Genomic DNA, 17,791 nt, shown 5'->3' with positions numbered 1-17,791 from the left:
CAGTGAAATAGTTCAATTATGAAAAGAGATGCTAAACTGCTGAACTTCATGTTTATTTTGAAACTGCCTTTTAATCCATTTTAAAGCCTCATCCAGATCTTGAAGAACAAACAAGCAAAAGAGCTGGAGGCTATCATGATTAATTACTGTGGAAATAAGTCGCAGCCTAAACATTTAGTGAATGCTTAATCCCTGTTACTTTTTGCACAGAGTAAGTGTAAAAGCCAGCTCCGCAGAAAAATAGATATCATTTTTATTACTGTTATCTTTTTTTTTTCTGCAGCAAGTGCTTCCTTGGGAAAAAGATACCCAATAAAAAGCAGAAATTAGACTTTTTGATGTGTGTGCACAAGGATAGGGTTGCTAACATGAAATAACTTAGCATAGGAAAAAACATAGAGATAGGCAAACATACGGGAGGTTTATTTCATAGGCACAAGCCAACTAGGGCAGTCAGCACGTGCAGAACACCAGAACACCAGAAAAATGTGGGGAAGTGGGTAGCAGCAGAAGGTGATGCCACGAGGAGGTATGGCACAGTGCATGACAAAAGGTAAGACAGATAATCCAGTGTCAGCTCATTTTCTTTGCTCAAAGTCTGTCTCATCTATCCAGTGTCCACTCTTGCCACATGCAGAAGTTCTTTTCTTAGCATGTTGGTGAAAGTGAATATGCTTTCAGCACGTGCTAGTTTATAGCAATCAACTACTGCTTATATCAAATGGTTTTGATCAACAACTTTGTTAGAGCAACTTCAAAAAAAAAAAAAGAAATTCTGCGTGATTTTTCACTCACTGTTGTTGACTTCGCTTTGTCCTAACTTCCCAGAAATGCTAAAAAGATGGATGGAAAAGTAGTCAAAAAGCCATATATGGTGAATGACATTTAACACCAAATTCTTATATCCTTTGGGTACTTATCCATCTCACAGTAATTGCAGTAGTCCCTGCACGTAAGGAAAAAGAACTCGAGAGATCATCGCCTCTTAAACATTGCATTTTCTAAAGCACAAAATCAAACTGTTAAAACTCACATGCCACAGCTCTACCCTGTGGACACACCACAACATTAGACCATTCTATAAATGTGCGACCTTTTCTTCCTAAGGGCTTCTCTACAACCACTTTCCAATCAAACAGCAGTAGACAGGTTCCTTTTCAGGGCAGCAGAAGGATGATATACAACATGAAAGAGTAAGATTTTTTAAAAGATGAAATCTCTCAAATTACGTCTTGCTTATGAATAAATTCAGCTTACAGATACAACTATTAATCTTTATGCCACTTCACAGTACCTTATGGCAAGTCACAGTTTGAAGTCCTGATCTAACTTCTTTAGTTTTGAATAAGTACCATCATCAGAGAAGCCCTAAAGCACCATAAAACATTCTTTTCTTGCTGGTACAGACATCTAAAGTTCTCTAGAAGATAGTGACCCACTGTGTACAATGTTGTTGAAACATAGTAGGAGGCATATATATAAGCATACTCCCAAGGTACTACCGATGCATGTCTGCATAGTAGAAGCCAAGTTCAAACACCAAGATACATAAATGTTTGCACATTTGCTTTTTCTGAGAAGTTTAATAGCCATTTACTCACATGACTTCCTATTTGCTCGTGATCGCTTTCTCTCTCTAGGCACCGCTCGCTGGCTTGGCACTTGGGTGGCGGACTTTACAATACGATCCATGATCTCATCTGCTGCATCATCCGTTGCATTAGGTGAATCGTCATTGCCAGCGTTCCATGAACTGATACGGCCTGGAAAAGTCCAGAAAATAAATTGAGGGAAAAGACAACAAGAGCATCTTGTGTCACTTTGGTTTTGCAATTGGCTTTCTGGAGAATTGAAGCAGGCAGCTCAGTTACTGCTCTTCAAATTGGCTAAAGGAGAAGAATCTGCCTAACAGAGAATATTTTTAAATAATACCCTTGGCTCTCTGCTGTATCAGCAGAGAACGGAGAGCTCAAATGCAATTACAACTTTCTCCTCCTTTTAGTCTCAGAGTCTTATTCATGACCATACAATTGGCAAATGTCTGCTACAGACTGTTTAAGAGCTGAGAATTGCTGGAGTGTTGTGCGGCCATGTTTGTCTCTGCTCCAATTACACAGAGACTAGAAGACAGGACACATGTTAGAAACTGATTAAAATCACCAGGACAGGTCCTTTTTACCAGAAGAGTGGAACAATCTCTTTCAAAACATCTTTATCATAGGATACAGAAAGGGGAAAAACATAGAGGTTGACATGTCTAGTTGTCCCTTTCACAAGAGACAATCCACGTCCTCAATACGTATGTGTCCTGGCACAGCTGCACATACTCTGCTATGAGCAGAAAAGCAAGAGTTGTTGGCAAGCTGAAAAGCTAAATAAGCAATTTTGGTTAAAGCCACAAATAGAAAGTCAGGTCTTTGAACCCAAGGATCTGGCACGCCTTACTCAACAGAGATGTGTCAAACACATCTTTTGGTTCCCTCACAACAGGCTACTGTTCCATGTGCTTTTTCTTTTTTGAGTAATTTGAAGGCTAGTACGTAGTGAGAAGACTGACAGCAAGCTTTGCAGAAGAGTGGGTGTGTTAGAATTGCAAACTGCTAAAAGTCACTGGGGAGACTACTCCATATCACATCTCTGATGTCAATAAACAACAGCTTTGATTAGCACTTTGTTCTGCTGCTTTTCTCCTGGCTCTCATCGAGCATTTCCATTATGATAGTACTCCTGACAAGCTTCTGTCTGGCTCACCTGCTTCTGCTGTTATTCAGGGGAATGTAAGCTCTTGTTATCAGAACACACTGCTCATTAGCAGTCAATGGATTACTTCAGCTGTTCTGCTTATACAGAGCAGCTTGAATTATTTCATTTTTTTACTTTAGCTAGTTGGCTTGCTTCGGAAACTGGAGCAATGAAATCTCCAAATAAAATCAGATCAGGGTTTAAAATCTTAATAAACTAAATGCACACACATAGTGGTGAATGCTCTGAACATGGTGTTAGTGGCACCAAAAAGAATCAAGAAAATGTAAGATATCTATATATGAGGGAAAGGAAATAGGAAAACAGAAAACTAGAAACTTAAATGTTGGTGCATTCCCTTTTACTTCAAGACTATCTCCCAGGTAGCATTTGTATATGAGGGCATAAGGCAGAGACAAAAGAAAATAAACTGGTGATCTCAGTCTCTGCAAAATGATTTAGCAACAAGGAAGTGGTTTAGTGGCTGCTCTTCTGAAGAGGTATACTGGTGAATCACGTATTGGACAAAAAGGAAAGGTATCCCATTGCCAAGAATGGCTGTATCAGTGAACTTTTCTGTCAGAGTATCAGGTATTGGAAACAAAGGATTGGGTCAGGTTCTCATTTCCTCTGTGTCAGCCTTCAGAAGTCACTCCTGCTGGCATTAGAAACAGCAAAGCACTGTGGATCTCAGAGAAGGAGGTAACTGTTGTGACAGCAATGAGGGGCAGGACAGTACACAGCAGTTTTTTATGTCCCTAAACCCCACTTAATCCAGTAGCTTTGCAGCTTAGCAAAGATCCACTGTCTTTTTCTTGCCCCTTCTTTCTCTCCTATCATTCATAAAGTGCTGCATGGCCCCTTCTCTTCAATTTGAATTGCTACTTTCTCTTGCTTCTGTTCAAAAAAAGGAGAAAACCACACCATGTATGTCCCATTTTGGTTTCACAGTGAAAACAGGAATAGACACTGGAGTGTGAGTAAGCAGTCAAGCTGACGAGGGAGAGGAGAGAACGTGTGCTGGTTTGTGTTCACACCACCCTCCAGCACTACTTTGGCTGCATCCTCATGCTCCAAATGGCCACCTCCAGTGTGCAAATACCACTGGGGTTTCCACCTCCCTTTCTGAATCTTTCTGCCATGAGGGCTCTGCCAGGGGACCAGCACCTATGCTCAGGCCACCCTGCTGCTGCAGTGCTGCTTGGAAGGATGGCTGACAGGAAGCTGCCAGCGCTTACCCCGGCTGGCCCGGCTGCGAGTGCGAACCCCCAAGGCCGTGGTGCTCTCCCCACCGACAGAGGAGGTCTTCAGCACAGCCTTCATGTTCTCATGCTCTGCGGCATCCTCGGCGTACTGCAGGCCCTGGGGCTGGACTGGGGAGGGGGGCGAGGTGCTTGAGAACTTGCCGGACTGTGGAAGGAAAGCACATTTATTGTTTTAACCAGAAAGAGTACAGACAACAGGTCAGTGTCCAGGTGACGAGTTGTAAGAGGGGAAGCCTAAATCCTTGTCCTTGCAGATCATAGAATCATAGAATGGTTTGAGTTGGAAGGGACCCTTGAAAGTTCATCTAGTCCAGCTCCCCTGCAACGAACACCTACAGCTAGATCAAGGCGCTCAGAGATCCCTCCAGCCTGACCTTGAGTGTCTCCTAGGACGAGGCATCCACCACCTCTCTGGGCAACCTGTGCCAGTGCCTCACCATCCTTATTGTAAAAAACTTCCTTATATCCAATCTAAATTTCCCTTCTTTTAGTTTGAAACCACTTCCCCTTGTCTTACCACAACGGACCCTGCTAAAGAGTCTGTCCTCTTCTTCCCTATAGCCCCCTACGTAGTTTTGTTCTTTACCATAATCTTTCAGTAGCAAGGCAGGATTGGCAGAGTGAACTGGGAATACAGAGGTCTCTGGTCTGCCTCTCTGCATTGCTACACAAAGAAGTCTCACACTGCTCAAAAACACTGATATGTACAGTAAACTTAAAATACATTGCCAGTAACGCTGAAAAAATCCCTGTTCCCCAAACACCCAGCCAAATTATTTCATGGCCAAAACACAAAAATTGCTGTCAGCAGTTAGGAGAACAAACAAAACCTTAGAGAGATTTTGGAATCTGCCCTCTGCTTGCCCAGCCCACCCGTGACTTCGCTGTCACTACAACAACATTAACAACAGCAACTGGATTAGCTGCACACAACAGCTCCATCGGTCACTAAAAGCAGCCCTCCAGAAATGCAGCCAGGTGAACCACGGCAGGAATGGAGGCTTTCAGAGGAGAACAGGGGCTTGCATCACTGCACATTGGGAGCAGAAACACTAGGCTGTTCTCCTCCTTCAGCTTCTGCCTGTAACAGGCTGCAGTGGTGGTACTCATTCCATTACTCTCGTCTACAGAAAGACTACAACACATCTGAATTACAGTCCTAGCCACAGAAATGACAGGCTCTCATCAGCAAACAGACATCAGTAGATAATAATGCCCTTTGCTGTTTTTAGTTCTGTCAGTTTTCAGAAACTGAAATATGTTTTCTTTCTCCTTTTAATCTTTCTTATTCCTACAGATCCAGCAGAGATAAAAAGGAAGGTGTGCTGCATTCTGATCCTCCTCTGCATACTAAACAACATTACTTATTAACTTGACAGTATCAAGCCAGTCAGCTACAGCAGTGCAAACCTCAGAGCCTTTCCTTCAGACAACAGTAAATTGGAAGAAAAGGCTCAGCCCTACTTTCAGAGCTTTGATCGAGTCCCCTGGGCTGTTAGACAGCAAACTGAAAATATTTCATCTGGAAACCAACGCCAGGATCATTCTATTCTAACATAATGACTTTTTGGGGTAGGACAGCAAGCTGAGTAGCAAAACAATAATCCCTACAAGGCACTAAGCTAAATATAACAGTGTGATATTTATTTTTAATACTGAGAAGTTTGTTTTGTTGTTAAAGTACTAGCTAGGAATATTTTGATGTGGAAGATGTGCATGTGGCTAGAATATATTGTGCAATTAATAGACAAAAAAAATGAAGGAAAATTCTATGAAAGTACATGCAGCTATTGCATTTAAGAATACTCTCTTATATACAACTGGTTGTAAATCTAATTGATACTGCCTTAGGAAAAGTAAAAGGATAATGACTTCAGATAACCATTAGTATTCACACATGTTAGTTGAACTCCGGCATAAAAAGTCTATTTCTGTAATTTTCTTTCTGCAGCCCGATCTATACAGCACAAACCATCACCAGGGAGAAGCTTTATAGCCAGAAGGTTTAATTTAACTTCCTAAACTTTGAGACATTGATGTAGATTGATGCCCAAGCCCCAACCTCTTGAGCAAATAAGTGATACTTCGAAACACTGCGCTGTAAGCCGCATTATGTTCAGAGCCTGATGCTGAACAAAAAATGCATTGCACAATAGGTGCTCTGCAAAGCAATAAACTGGCTTATTATGAATCTAACTAGTATTTTATAGTTCTTGAATTATTTATTCACTCCTCAATTGATTTTTCACATCATCTTTAGGAGGAATTTGTGATAAATATATGAACTATGCCATGGCTAGCCTCTCTGGTGAATCAATTATCTTGTTCACATTTCACATGGTAAAGATAACCATTAAAATTTACTTTGCATCCCTATATCCTGGCACTTTTGAACATTTTATAATACAGCAATAGTTGGACACACACAGCTTAATAATGATTATGAAATTATCATGGAAATCCTTAGCCCCCCAAAAATGATGATCCTTACAACATTCAGATCACTGACTACTTTGCAGTTTAGCAGACAGATGCTAAAAGAAAACAAATGATGAAACTTTAAATTATGAAGTCCTCAGATCAGGATATCCCTATTCAAGAGAGCGGGTATGCATATAGTTAAAGCTGACTGCAAAAACGCACTCTTATGATAGAGCCAAAAAGCTATGAGAAAAATGTCATGGTTCATAGTTCCAGTTGAGCAGATGAGTTGAGAGTCCATACTATCTGAGTTAGAAGTTAGATGCCACAGCACACAGGGGACATGGGAATAACATGCTCTTTCGAAGAACCATACCTCAGTATCCTCTTCTTCATCAGTCTGCCACCGGAGACAAAGGACAGGGCAGAGAAGGACAAACAGGAAGATTTAGGAAGGACAGCATGGTCAAACCACAACAAAGTAAGAGGTAACCATGATACTGTTTATACAGTTATAGGAGGCCATAAAAATACGAAACATATAAGGAATTCATTCCTTACATAATCAACTGGCTAGTGTCTTTCAATTAATGCAACACAATTGTACTATAAACAGAACAGACTGTCGCTGTCAGTAAGATAAGATTTCCTGATTTTTCTTACAGAATTTATGAACTGAAATTGTTCCTAAGCCATCATATTTCTCTCTCTCCCTTGAGTCACACTGTTGCTTGCCTATTTTTCACCTTGAGGAAGCAGAGCACTAGGAAGGACTCTCTTTTTTTCAGCTCTGCTCAGAGCAAGGAGGTCCTGCCTGCTTTCTCCCAGGGCAGAGGTCAGTTTCTTGGCAATTCCTTTTCTCTGTACTTCAGCGCTTACTTTAAATCCTTTTTAAGCTGGTTTATTTTTCAAATTCAAGTTCCAATAAATGGAGCACTAAAATCAAGTGTTAAGTAGTCTTTGAATACGTGCTTAAAGTTCTTCAGTAGCTGCCTGATATCAGACCCTGGGAATTACAGAGATGTAATTATCCTTTGCCATTCAGGGCTTTCTCTCTCTGTGACAGCAGGCATGTATAACTATTCTGATAGTTACACTACATAAAAGGCAATGAGCCTGTCAAAATATTATGGTACACAGAGAGTTCTTGAATCTGGAAGTTTAGAGGGAATTAGCAAATACTTTTCTTCACTGTGATGTAAAAAAACCCACTTAGATGGTTCCACAAGTGAAACAGTTTCTCAAGTATCTGGACCGCTTGTTTCCATAATTTTCATTTAGACCTAGAAATTTGATGCATCTTTTTAATTGGTGGGTTTTATTTCTTTACAAGAAGCATTCCACCAATTTTCTACCCTCCTTTGTGTTACTAATACATATTTTTGACCTTATCTCCATCTCAGCTATGATTTCTGTCTGGGATTGATACATTCTGTTCCAGAAACATTCATCATTAAAAGTGAAAGCCTGATTTACTTTGGCCCTCAGCTTAGTTTCAGCACAATCTCCGTAAGAAGATTAGCTGTGAGAGTGCTGTGCAGCATATTAACATTACTTTTTAAGGGTATGTTTTATTCAAAGGGTGAGATGCCTATTTTGCTTAGGACATAGTGGCACTGACAGTTAGACAAGCAGATATTTTGCAGAGGGACCTTGGCAGGTATGTTCCCTATGCATTATGAAAAGATCCATTTGTTTTTTCCACTCCCTGGGGGAGGGTAGGGAGTCACACAGTAAAGCAATCCATCTGAAGAAAGCCACTTCACTTTTTGGCATGGATTAGAAACAGAAAGGAGAAGAACGGGAAGCAAGAACATGCTTGTGTTCTAACCTATGTGTAAACCAACCTAATAAATAAAAAGCAGGAGGAGAGCAAACTAAGCTAAAAAACATGCAGAAGGCACTGAGGGAAAGGTGCAAGAGCAGAATACATACATTACAAAGAATGTGCTCCAGACCAAAATGAATTACGTTATCACAAGCCAGATTTTTACAGGGAAAGTCTCAGCTGCCAGCTTTCCTGCCCGTTTAGACTAGCTGAAAGGGATTTATTTGCAGAGGACTTATATTAACGGCAATGTACTCCTTCCATTGCTACTTTCCAGGGCATTACCATCCCTATCCTCACACGCCCAACTGCTGTTTGACACCCAAAGCTGCTCAGGAGTTCATGGTCCCCTTCATGTTTCCATGCCTGGAGAGCCATTTGCCCTCAGTAAATACTGGCAACAGGAACCAAAGTAGCTAAATGTATGAATAAAACTTTTGTTTCAGGAAGGGAATCTACTCTCATTCAGCTGTGCACATTCTGCCTTTTCCATCTTACAATCATAGAATCATAGAATGGTTTGGGTTGGAAGGGACTTTTAAGATCCTGTAGTTCCAACATCCCTGCTGTAGGCAGAGACACGTCCCTCTAGACCAGGTTGCTCAAAGCCCCATCCAGCCTGGCCTCGAATGCCTCCAGGGAGGGGGCATTCACAACCTCACTGGGCAACCTGTTCCAGCGTCTCACCACCCTCACAGCAAAGAATTTCTTCCTAATATCTAGCCTAAATCGACTCTCTTCCAGTTTAAAACCATTTCCCCTTGTTCTGTTGCTACATGCCTTTCTAAAAAGTCCCTCCCCAGCTTTCCTGTAGGCCTCCCTCAGGTGCTGGACGGCCGCTATAAGGTCTCCTTGGAGCCTTCTCTTCTCTAGGCTGAAGAGCCCCACTTCTCTCAGCCTGTCCTCGTAGAGGTGGTGCTCTACATTTCATTATTATACATATACTGAGAAATGTTAATAAACTGGGACAATTTTGACAGATGTAATATTACCAAAAAGCGCTGGAACAATATTCCTAGACTAAATACCCCCTGTACGAACAAGGTGTAAATTTTAAGAAAAAAAGCTGCTTGATTCTTCTGTCATCCACTGCTGGAAGACAAATTTGTGGATATCTTCTCCCTTCCTTCTTTTCTCCCTCCCTCCATCTCATTTTTCCTTTAAGCAAGCATTTGTAGGTGATGGATTTGCCACTGAAAAATATTATTTCTGCTACATAGCAATTTTGGAATTGAAACTCTAAAGTATTATAAAAAGCAGAGCTTCATAAATCTGGGAGACAGATGCTTATATTACCTACTATTATTAAAAATCATTTAAAAGCTCAGACTCATATCTGTAATTGCATTTCTTCGCTCTTTTGATTGCTTGTTATTTTTAGTCTGCCTGAACTGAGTGACTGCCATCACTGACTAAAGCCAGTTATAAGTGACAGTGAGTAGGCAATTTCCTTTGAAACTGTGTCAACTTGCTGTTCTTCTCTTTTCCTCTCTCCCTGCTCAGTGTCTCTCTCCTGCAGGCAGCTTTCACTGAGATTTAAGCTGACAGTGCCCAGTCTGTTTCAGCTACCAAATAACAGGTAAAGATCTCCACGGTAAAAGGCTAAAGTAAAGATGAAAATTGTGCCTGTTTCTCAGCCCTATACCCTGCAAGTAGTTGCTGATGCTAATGAAAGCTCTCCATGCATGGAGCCAGCAGACTCTCTCCAAGCAAAGTGCCAGCACCCCTCTGCCTTCCAAGTCTGCGGGGGGCCAAGGTATAAGAGATGTGCCTTCTTGTTAAGGATTGGGATGGTTCTGGCTCACTGCTTTCCATTTTTGCAAAAATCTTTCTTCTTCTGCCTGAAAACAACGTACTACAGGACTAGATCCTAAGGAAACTTTTAAAAGGATAGTGAGGTAAATAACAGATAATCACATAGATAAATATTTAAAATTCCAAGTCCCTATTCTTATTAGTATTAATCTCTACAAAAAGTTTCTTTCAAATGTCAAGATCTAAAATTACTTCTTTGTGTTTTCTTACTAGTTCAAGTCAGTGCATTACTGATAAACCTTCCCTTCCCAATGCAAATATAAAGCAGTAAGGAACAGACACAAAGCACAGCCAACACAATACTACAATAAGACTCTTCTTTTTCATCACTCTGCACACAAATATCTTCCATACTTCTGACTTGAAAATTTGTTTTGAGGAAGATCAAAGGAAGCTGTAATGTAACTTTAATTCTGTTTTACTAGGTATTGCAATCAAATGAATGGTTATTGAGGCCGTAGCACTAGTTACTAAGTCCTGAAATAACCATATAGCTACATGAAGAACTCCCTTAAAGAACATCTCTGTAAGGGGAATTTCAAAGAATGTGTTTTTTCACTCCAACAACGTCTTTTTCTAAGCTAAAAAGACCATTATATAATTATTAAATAGCAATAGGCAAAAAATGTGTCCTTTCTGTGGACCTGGAAGATTTAGGTGCAATACCACCTGTCAGATGGCATTTAACTGCCAAATCTCAGCATGCTCTTGAGCTCCAAACAATACTTGCTCTGAGTAAAGCCTAACTGCCTCTTTTCTTACAGTTTCAGTAAACAGCCTTACTCTTCACCTACCAGCTATCAACCCTCATCCTTTTTCTTGTTTTAAAGGCAACCTTCTCTCTGCTTCCTGAACATGTCTTTCAGGGGTCACATTTCCTTTTTTTCTATCACATTTTCTGCACGAATAGGACTTAGAGAAACTTCTCAGTCATGGTACAGCCAATTCTCCTGGTCATGCAATACAGAAACACTACGCTATACACTAGGAAACAGGAACTCCTTCACATCTTAGTACTCTTTAAATTAGTAAAAGTATTGAAGCTACTTGAGGAAAAGAAAATTTTAATTTACTAATCTCTCTGGTGAATGCTATCTTTTATATCCTCTAGAATACTGTAGAAAGGCAGGGAAGCAATTGAAGAAAATGATCTCAGCTCCTCAGTGGTAGTTTTGAAAGTTTGTGTGACTATATTATACCCTTTGTGTCAAATTAAAATCCCTTCCTTAACCTGGGGCTAGACCAAAAGGAAAATCTTTGGAGATAATAACACAGGTTTAACATTCCTTGTAGATGGGGCAGATATCCAGATTAAAGAGGATATTGCCAGGAAAGATTTACAAATGATTGTGAGTCAATGGATTAAAAATAATCTTTATTTATATCAATCTCAATACACACACATTTTTTGACCTAAGTTGCTGGACTCATAAAACTGCAATCAGCTTAGGCCTTTTCCTGCCAAAGGCAGAGGTAGCTTCATATGCAATGAGCTGCTCTCATCTAATTGAGACTCCAGATTTGGATTTTGAGACAGTTGGAAACTTTTATTAAGTACTGGCACTTCTTAAAAGTTTATTTGGATTGAGTTAAACTACATCAACTTAAAAAAAAGATAAAAATAAAATCAAGGGCTTTTTAATGCTTATCATGCTGAGAAAACTACTCTTATTTTAATTTCTTTTATCAGTATGCAAGAATACTTTCAGCAAAGTTTGCAGGGTAACATCTACTATGTACATAAATCTGTCAGGTTTTTCAGAACCCCAGTGTAGTCTGTTATAATAAAATTGGCTGGTTTGTGCTTTGAAGGTAAGAAGGAATATTTTTGATTGGCCTATAAGTGTATACCCATAAAAATACGCCAAATACTAAGATTAAAGACTATATATCAGGATATTCAAAGATGAGGAAAAAAAAATCATTTTAAAATTCAGTTGTAATCACTTAAATGGTTGCAGTGGTCCATCATTTGTGATCTTCTGATGCTTTCAACTAGCAGCCTAATTTTCCAGTTTCCTTTTGTCTTTTTATATTCTTGGCTGATTAGGTACACATAGCTCCCGGTGTCCTCTAGAAATTCCGTGCACTGTCTTATCAACACACATAGATGCTCTTTTTGGATGCATTATCTGGGTTTGCTCTCATTCTATAAGTTATTATAAAGCAAAACATATCCATCCTCAAGGACAGAAGCCATTACTTACAGTAGAAGAACTCCCTAATAATCAAAAAAAAAGCTTAGCAACACTTCCTATACAACATTCAGTGAAAGACTGTTTTAAAAACTGGTGCTTTGGGAGATGTATTTTGCCACTTACATCTGTTATCATTTTTCCTCTGGTCTTGTTTCTTTCCCTGTGGTTAGCTCGCTTCTGTTTTTGCTGCAGGACTCGTTCCCTGGTGGTGCGGTATTCCAGAGCAAATTCACTAATAATTTTGCAGAACTTATTGATGTTGACTTCACGTATCGCATAGGGAGGATGGCCCATAAATAACAAAAATGAGTGAAACCTGAAAAAGAATGAGTTTATGAATGCAAAGGAGAAAAATCTTTATTTATAGTTTCTAGGAAAAATAGCAACATTTCAGTGAATCCATTTACTAATTTATTAGCTCCCATAATTTCATTTGTGCTACAATTTTTTTATGAATTCTTTGCATAACATTGTTATTCTTTATAATTAAAAACATAAAAGTATAGACTATGATAACTTCATCCCAGTCCATTTTCCCAGGCAGATGCAGGAGATAAGATTTTTATGGAATTCTATCTACTTTATATGACTAATTTGGCATGTGAACAACCAACTTCATTTCAGTTATAGAAAAAAAATATTTATTAAGTTTCAATTCTATTTATTTGTATTAGGCAACTTCAAAGAGCTGTTATGATGTTGGAGAAAGTCTAGACAAGAAGAATGTAGATTTACAGGCTAGCAAACACAAGAAGAAAAGAATTTCTGTTTCATAAAAATGTCCATAAAATTGTATTATCTCCCAAATACTTTACTTTGGGATACTACCAATTCACAGTTTTACCAGTTCCATGGCATTCGGAACTTTCACACTATTTGCAACTTTTACTACTGCTTCTATTTTGAATGATTTACAATAGCACATTGAGTGTTTAAAAATGCCTGTGAATCTCTTTAACTGCAGCAGTATCCCCAGTGATAAAAGTTTTCCCAATCCAAGAAAGACACAGGTATACAAATACATTTTTGGAGAAGTCTATAGTACTTATTGCAGCACATGATGTGAAAAAAGTTAGCATTTTTCTTATTTGCGCAATGCGTACAATAAACACAACAGGAAATTGGTGAATCCACTTCCCTTCTTCTAAAAGTGGGATTACCGCTTACTTATGGCATGAAAAAAAGTCATTACGAAAGCAAAAGAAGAGCTGAATCAAATTCTCAATTTGTATAGCCACAAATTTGGGATCATTTGGAATCCAGATCCTAATTTTGACCTAAGCAGTATGGAAATTTTTCAAAAAATGGAAATTCTCTCTAAATTTCATTAATAAACTGCAGGAAAATAGTTAAATTAATTGGATGACTTAAACTTATATAGCTAAATTCATGAATCTGAGAAAAAATCTTCAGCTTTAACACGGAATTATCATGAATGTGTATCATGAAACGGCAGAGCACTAAAGTTAGTGCTAACTCCACTGGATGAAACTAAATCCAGAAAGTCCTAATGAAAGGAATTTTAACTTCTGCCTTCAGCTGTGTAGGCATAAAACACATAGTAATAGATCTTGTAGATAGGAGTGGTGCTGCTTAATGAAAACTCACTGCGTAAGACTCCTTTCAGTTTACATGTATGACATATTTGTCATTAGAACTTCAGTGTTGTGCTACAATATATTCTTGTTAACCAGACACTAAGCTAATTCCCCACAAAAGTATTCAGGGAAGGACAGAAAACATAGAACTTAGTCAAAAAGTTGCTAGCATTTGGGATTTAGGGGTTCAAGGGCCCAATTACTGCACGTTGGGAACAAATGATTGCCTGGATCATTGCTTCTTTTGATCAGAAATACAGAAACTTTCTTGAGTGAAGATTACTTCTTAAACAAGTGTCAGTGAGAATGTATGCACTATGTACATACAGTTTAAACACTGATTAAAATCACATTTGTTATAATTTATAATTTTAGCAAGTTATGTATTGTCAAGATAGTGCCACCTCCAGCCTAATTCTGTACCTGTTAATTATTCTTCTGTGAACAATCTTCAGGATTATGATTCTTTCTGCACAGTCCTTGAGGAACTCAGACATTTTTTGTTTTAGAGTTGGCTTCATTTCATGCTTTGCTATAGCTTTAAGGTGATCCCAAGATGCTTTGCACCGTCTTTCCATCTGACACAAGTTTTCCTGGAGTTGTTCAAAGTCAACCTAAAAAAGAAAAAATAAAGAAAATTTAACACTTTCTCATAAAACATTTTGGTAAGATATTTAGACATCTGAGCAGTTTAATTCATGTAAAAGAATAATATTTATTCACATTATTAATTACTGCTAAATAATCATGACATTGTAGACTCATAGTATTGTTTGAGTTGGAAGGGACCCTTACAGGTCATCTAGTCCAACTCCCCAGCAATGAACAGGGACATTTACAGCTAGATCAGGTTGCTCAGAGCCCTGTCCAGCTTGAAATCTCTCTCTCTGTTGTACTTTCTCTACATATGAAATGTTGGTATCAAAAACAGAAATAAAATAAATATTCTCGTCTATAAATATTTTTAATTTTGGTCTTGGAGGCCTACCACCTGAAGAAAGTACAATAAAATACTGCGATGTACTTTTTTGCTTGCTAAAATCTTCATGGCTACAGCAAGCAACTACATGACCCAGTAAGTGCTGGTGAGGCAATACAAAATTTTCTCTCCCTTTTTCTTAATCCTTTTCTCTACTACTCGTAGCTTTTCATACCATGGTTCTTGCTCACTGTAGTATCCAGCCAACACTTCATCAGTTTAGAAAGCGCTTGGATATATTCCTTAATTGTGTGCTGACTTCACAAAATTCAGAGGCTAATTTTTTTTTTAAAGCATTATTCAAAGTAAGTGTTACTTAGTGATCTCAGCACTACCTTTCATCCCTTGATATACAGCGTGAATTTTTTAGCTTCTAACACGATTATATAATGTCTTTGAAAATCCATCAACACAGTTAAAATAAACTATTTCATCCTACAGTAACAGTCATCAGGACAGAAGCCAGCACGTTCCACGGAAGGTGAAAGAGAGGTTCTCCTTTACTCATCATCCAAAAAAGGTGATCAGATCACACTGGTCCACAGAAGTCACTCAGGATGTGTTGCTAACAACCGGATGAAGTGCTTTGATTACCCAGACACAGCAGATAAGCAAATGAACTCAACAAATTAGAAAAGCAAAACTACCCATGACATTCTTAAATTCTAAGGAAAAATGTATTTTATAATGCCCTTTCACAGTTCAGATGAACTCAAGCTATAAAACACAGATTTAGCTGTCAGATTCTAAACACATTAGTTCGCAATGTCACAATCTGAAACTTCAGTTAATTCCTTAATGCTAAATGAAAATCAGTGCTAGAGACATCTTTTAGTTAGTGAACTACAAGTGACTGTGCTCAAATGGGGGGTGTATTTTACTATCTGTGCTAAAAGCTCTTCATGACTGCAAAAGAAATTAGTCCTGGAAACCAGCTATTCCAGTTCTGGAAAAGTCTGGATTAAAATCTTTTCAGCTAAGATAAATACCTAATGGAGATAAGTCTCAATGCAAGTTTTCTTCTTTTTATTTTAAGCCCCCAATTTCTAATATTGGTTCCAACATCACATCACACAGAATGAAGTTTTTATCAGCATGCAGCACTCACTGATGAGATCTATGCTGAGTATAGCCATAAGAAATCCATTATGATTAAAAATCTCTTGGTATTGATTGCATTTTTTCTTGCCATGATTTATCAAGTGATGATTTTATCCTCATCACAAGGAAATAAAAACATCCTTTGATCCACTCTGCTATTCAGAAAAGCCCTGCAGGCAGAGCAGCTGTGGGGTTTTTGTTTTCTTTAGCATATCAATGTATATATATGTATATATTTTTAAATACTGACTTCCAGGTCAGTCTTTTCACTGTTGATGATAAACACATTCCTGCTCTCCATAGATGATGTATCTAAAACACACATGGGAAGAAATGCTAGCATTCCTATGAGGAAAAAAATAAAGCCAAGAGGAGGTATTCCTAGATTTTATTACTAAGAATTATCCAGTCTGGTAGGGGAAGCTTCTCAGCCCCTGCTGCACAGAATTTTAATTTTATGAAATGATAGCTTTCACTAAAAACAGAATGAGTTTTAATCTATCAAAAATCTTTGATGATCAAGGTTGTAGATATTCAAGAGAGATCTTTGGAGAACAGCACATCTGTATGGAAGAGTTCAGGCAAACTCCCTGATGCTTGACATCTGCCAACTGTCAGTGTATTCACAAGTGTGGGCAATTTCACCAGGGACCAGAGATGTCAGGTCTTGCTAAAGGATCCACCAGAATCTCTAAGCACAAATGAAAATTTCTGCAGTAATCCTGAAGAGATTACAGCAAGGAGAATGCCACTTGATCTCCCCTGGAATAATTTCCCATGGAACATAGGTAGCTCTGCTTGAGCAGAGGTCATAAACTCCTGGATGGAGGACACCAGAAAATTCAATATGGAATAATTTGCCTGCAAATTCTCAGTGTGACTGAAGCATGTACAAACTGTCCTGTGCATAGAAGAATATGACAAAACTTCATCAAATCTAAAATCTTCTGGCTGCAAGCTCTCCAGAGTTTGGTCACTTGCTTGTGGATAAAAAGGAATCCGCTTCTAGAAAATTATCCACTTGTGAAATATTGAAATCTAAATTTTTCAGAAACAACCACATACTCCATTGATATTTCATGAAATGCTATTTCACTAGTGCAAATTCTGCAGATACTTCTCTGATTTTCCAGAGAGTCCTAAGATAAACAGGGTTGAGACACAGATTCCAATGCATTTCAATCTATTCTAGGCCTTATATGCAAAGAGGTGAGTAAAGCTTTTTCACACATGCGATATGCCATATAATATCCCTTTCCTCTAACCAAGCTCTAGAAGCTGCTTTTTTTTTTTGTTTACTTATCAGCCGGGCGACAAGATTTAAATGTTCAGACTGGATTGTCTCAAAGCAAAAATTCTGAAGTTGATAATACCTGGACTAGTCTACCAAATGTAACGAAACTATGAAATGTTTGCAACTTTAGAGTACTACCTGCTTGACATTTCAAATGCCAGTTTTCCTTCCACCACCGTGAAGCCAAATGCATCACGGACAATAAAGAAGTTTTTATTGTGTTCCGAGCGGCATCAATCCAATGACTATGTGACCAACATTTTATGCACATTTGTATCATAAAACAGCAGGTAATTGCATCACTGGAAAATGTATGTAAAATGTGAATCCATCTACAAAGCAACAGTTTAGCCACAGTTTAATTGAGGTAGCTGACTATGAAAGATGAGAGCAGTGGTCCAAACCTAGATCAGTATTTGTACACAACCCTTTAAAAGCAATCAATGTTCAGCGATATATTTGCAATTTCCTTTTGTTGTCATTTTTGCTACTGTTGTTCTGCTTCAGATGTCTTCCAAGAACGAAAATGTCACAAATACCTTGTAAAAGC

The 17,791-nt window shown here is 38.6% G+C and overlaps 1 protein-coding gene across 4 annotated transcripts in view; it reads right to left on the bottom strand.

Annotated features, from left to right (window-relative positions):
* FHOD3 (formin homology 2 domain containing 3) overlaps window positions 1–17,791 on the bottom strand; it is a 360,289-nt gene that overhangs the window by 16,280 nt on the left and 326,218 nt on the right. For all 4 annotated transcript variants that reach the window (XM_021387316.1, XM_021387312.1, XM_021387314.1 and 1 more), the window contains 4 exons: window positions 14,291–14,481; window positions 12,393–12,585; window positions 3,981–4,152; window positions 1,602–1,763 (listed from right to left, as the gene is read on the bottom strand). In XM_021387316.1, coding sequence (XP_021242991.1) covers window positions 1,602–1,763; window positions 3,981–4,152; window positions 12,393–12,585; window positions 14,291–14,481 — 718 coding nt within the window. The remainder of the gene's footprint in view (window positions 1–1,601; window positions 1,764–3,980; window positions 4,153–12,392; window positions 12,586–14,290; window positions 14,482–17,791) is intronic.

This window comes from Numida meleagris, chromosome 2 (genome assembly GCF_002078875.1).
Source record: "Numida meleagris isolate 19003 breed g44 Domestic line chromosome 2, NumMel1.0, whole genome shotgun sequence".
NCBI classification, from domain to species: domain Eukaryota; kingdom Metazoa; phylum Chordata; class Aves; order Galliformes; family Numididae; genus Numida; species Numida meleagris.
Note: the sequence above shows the minus strand (reverse complement) of the source record. Positions and strands in the feature narration are given on the sequence as shown.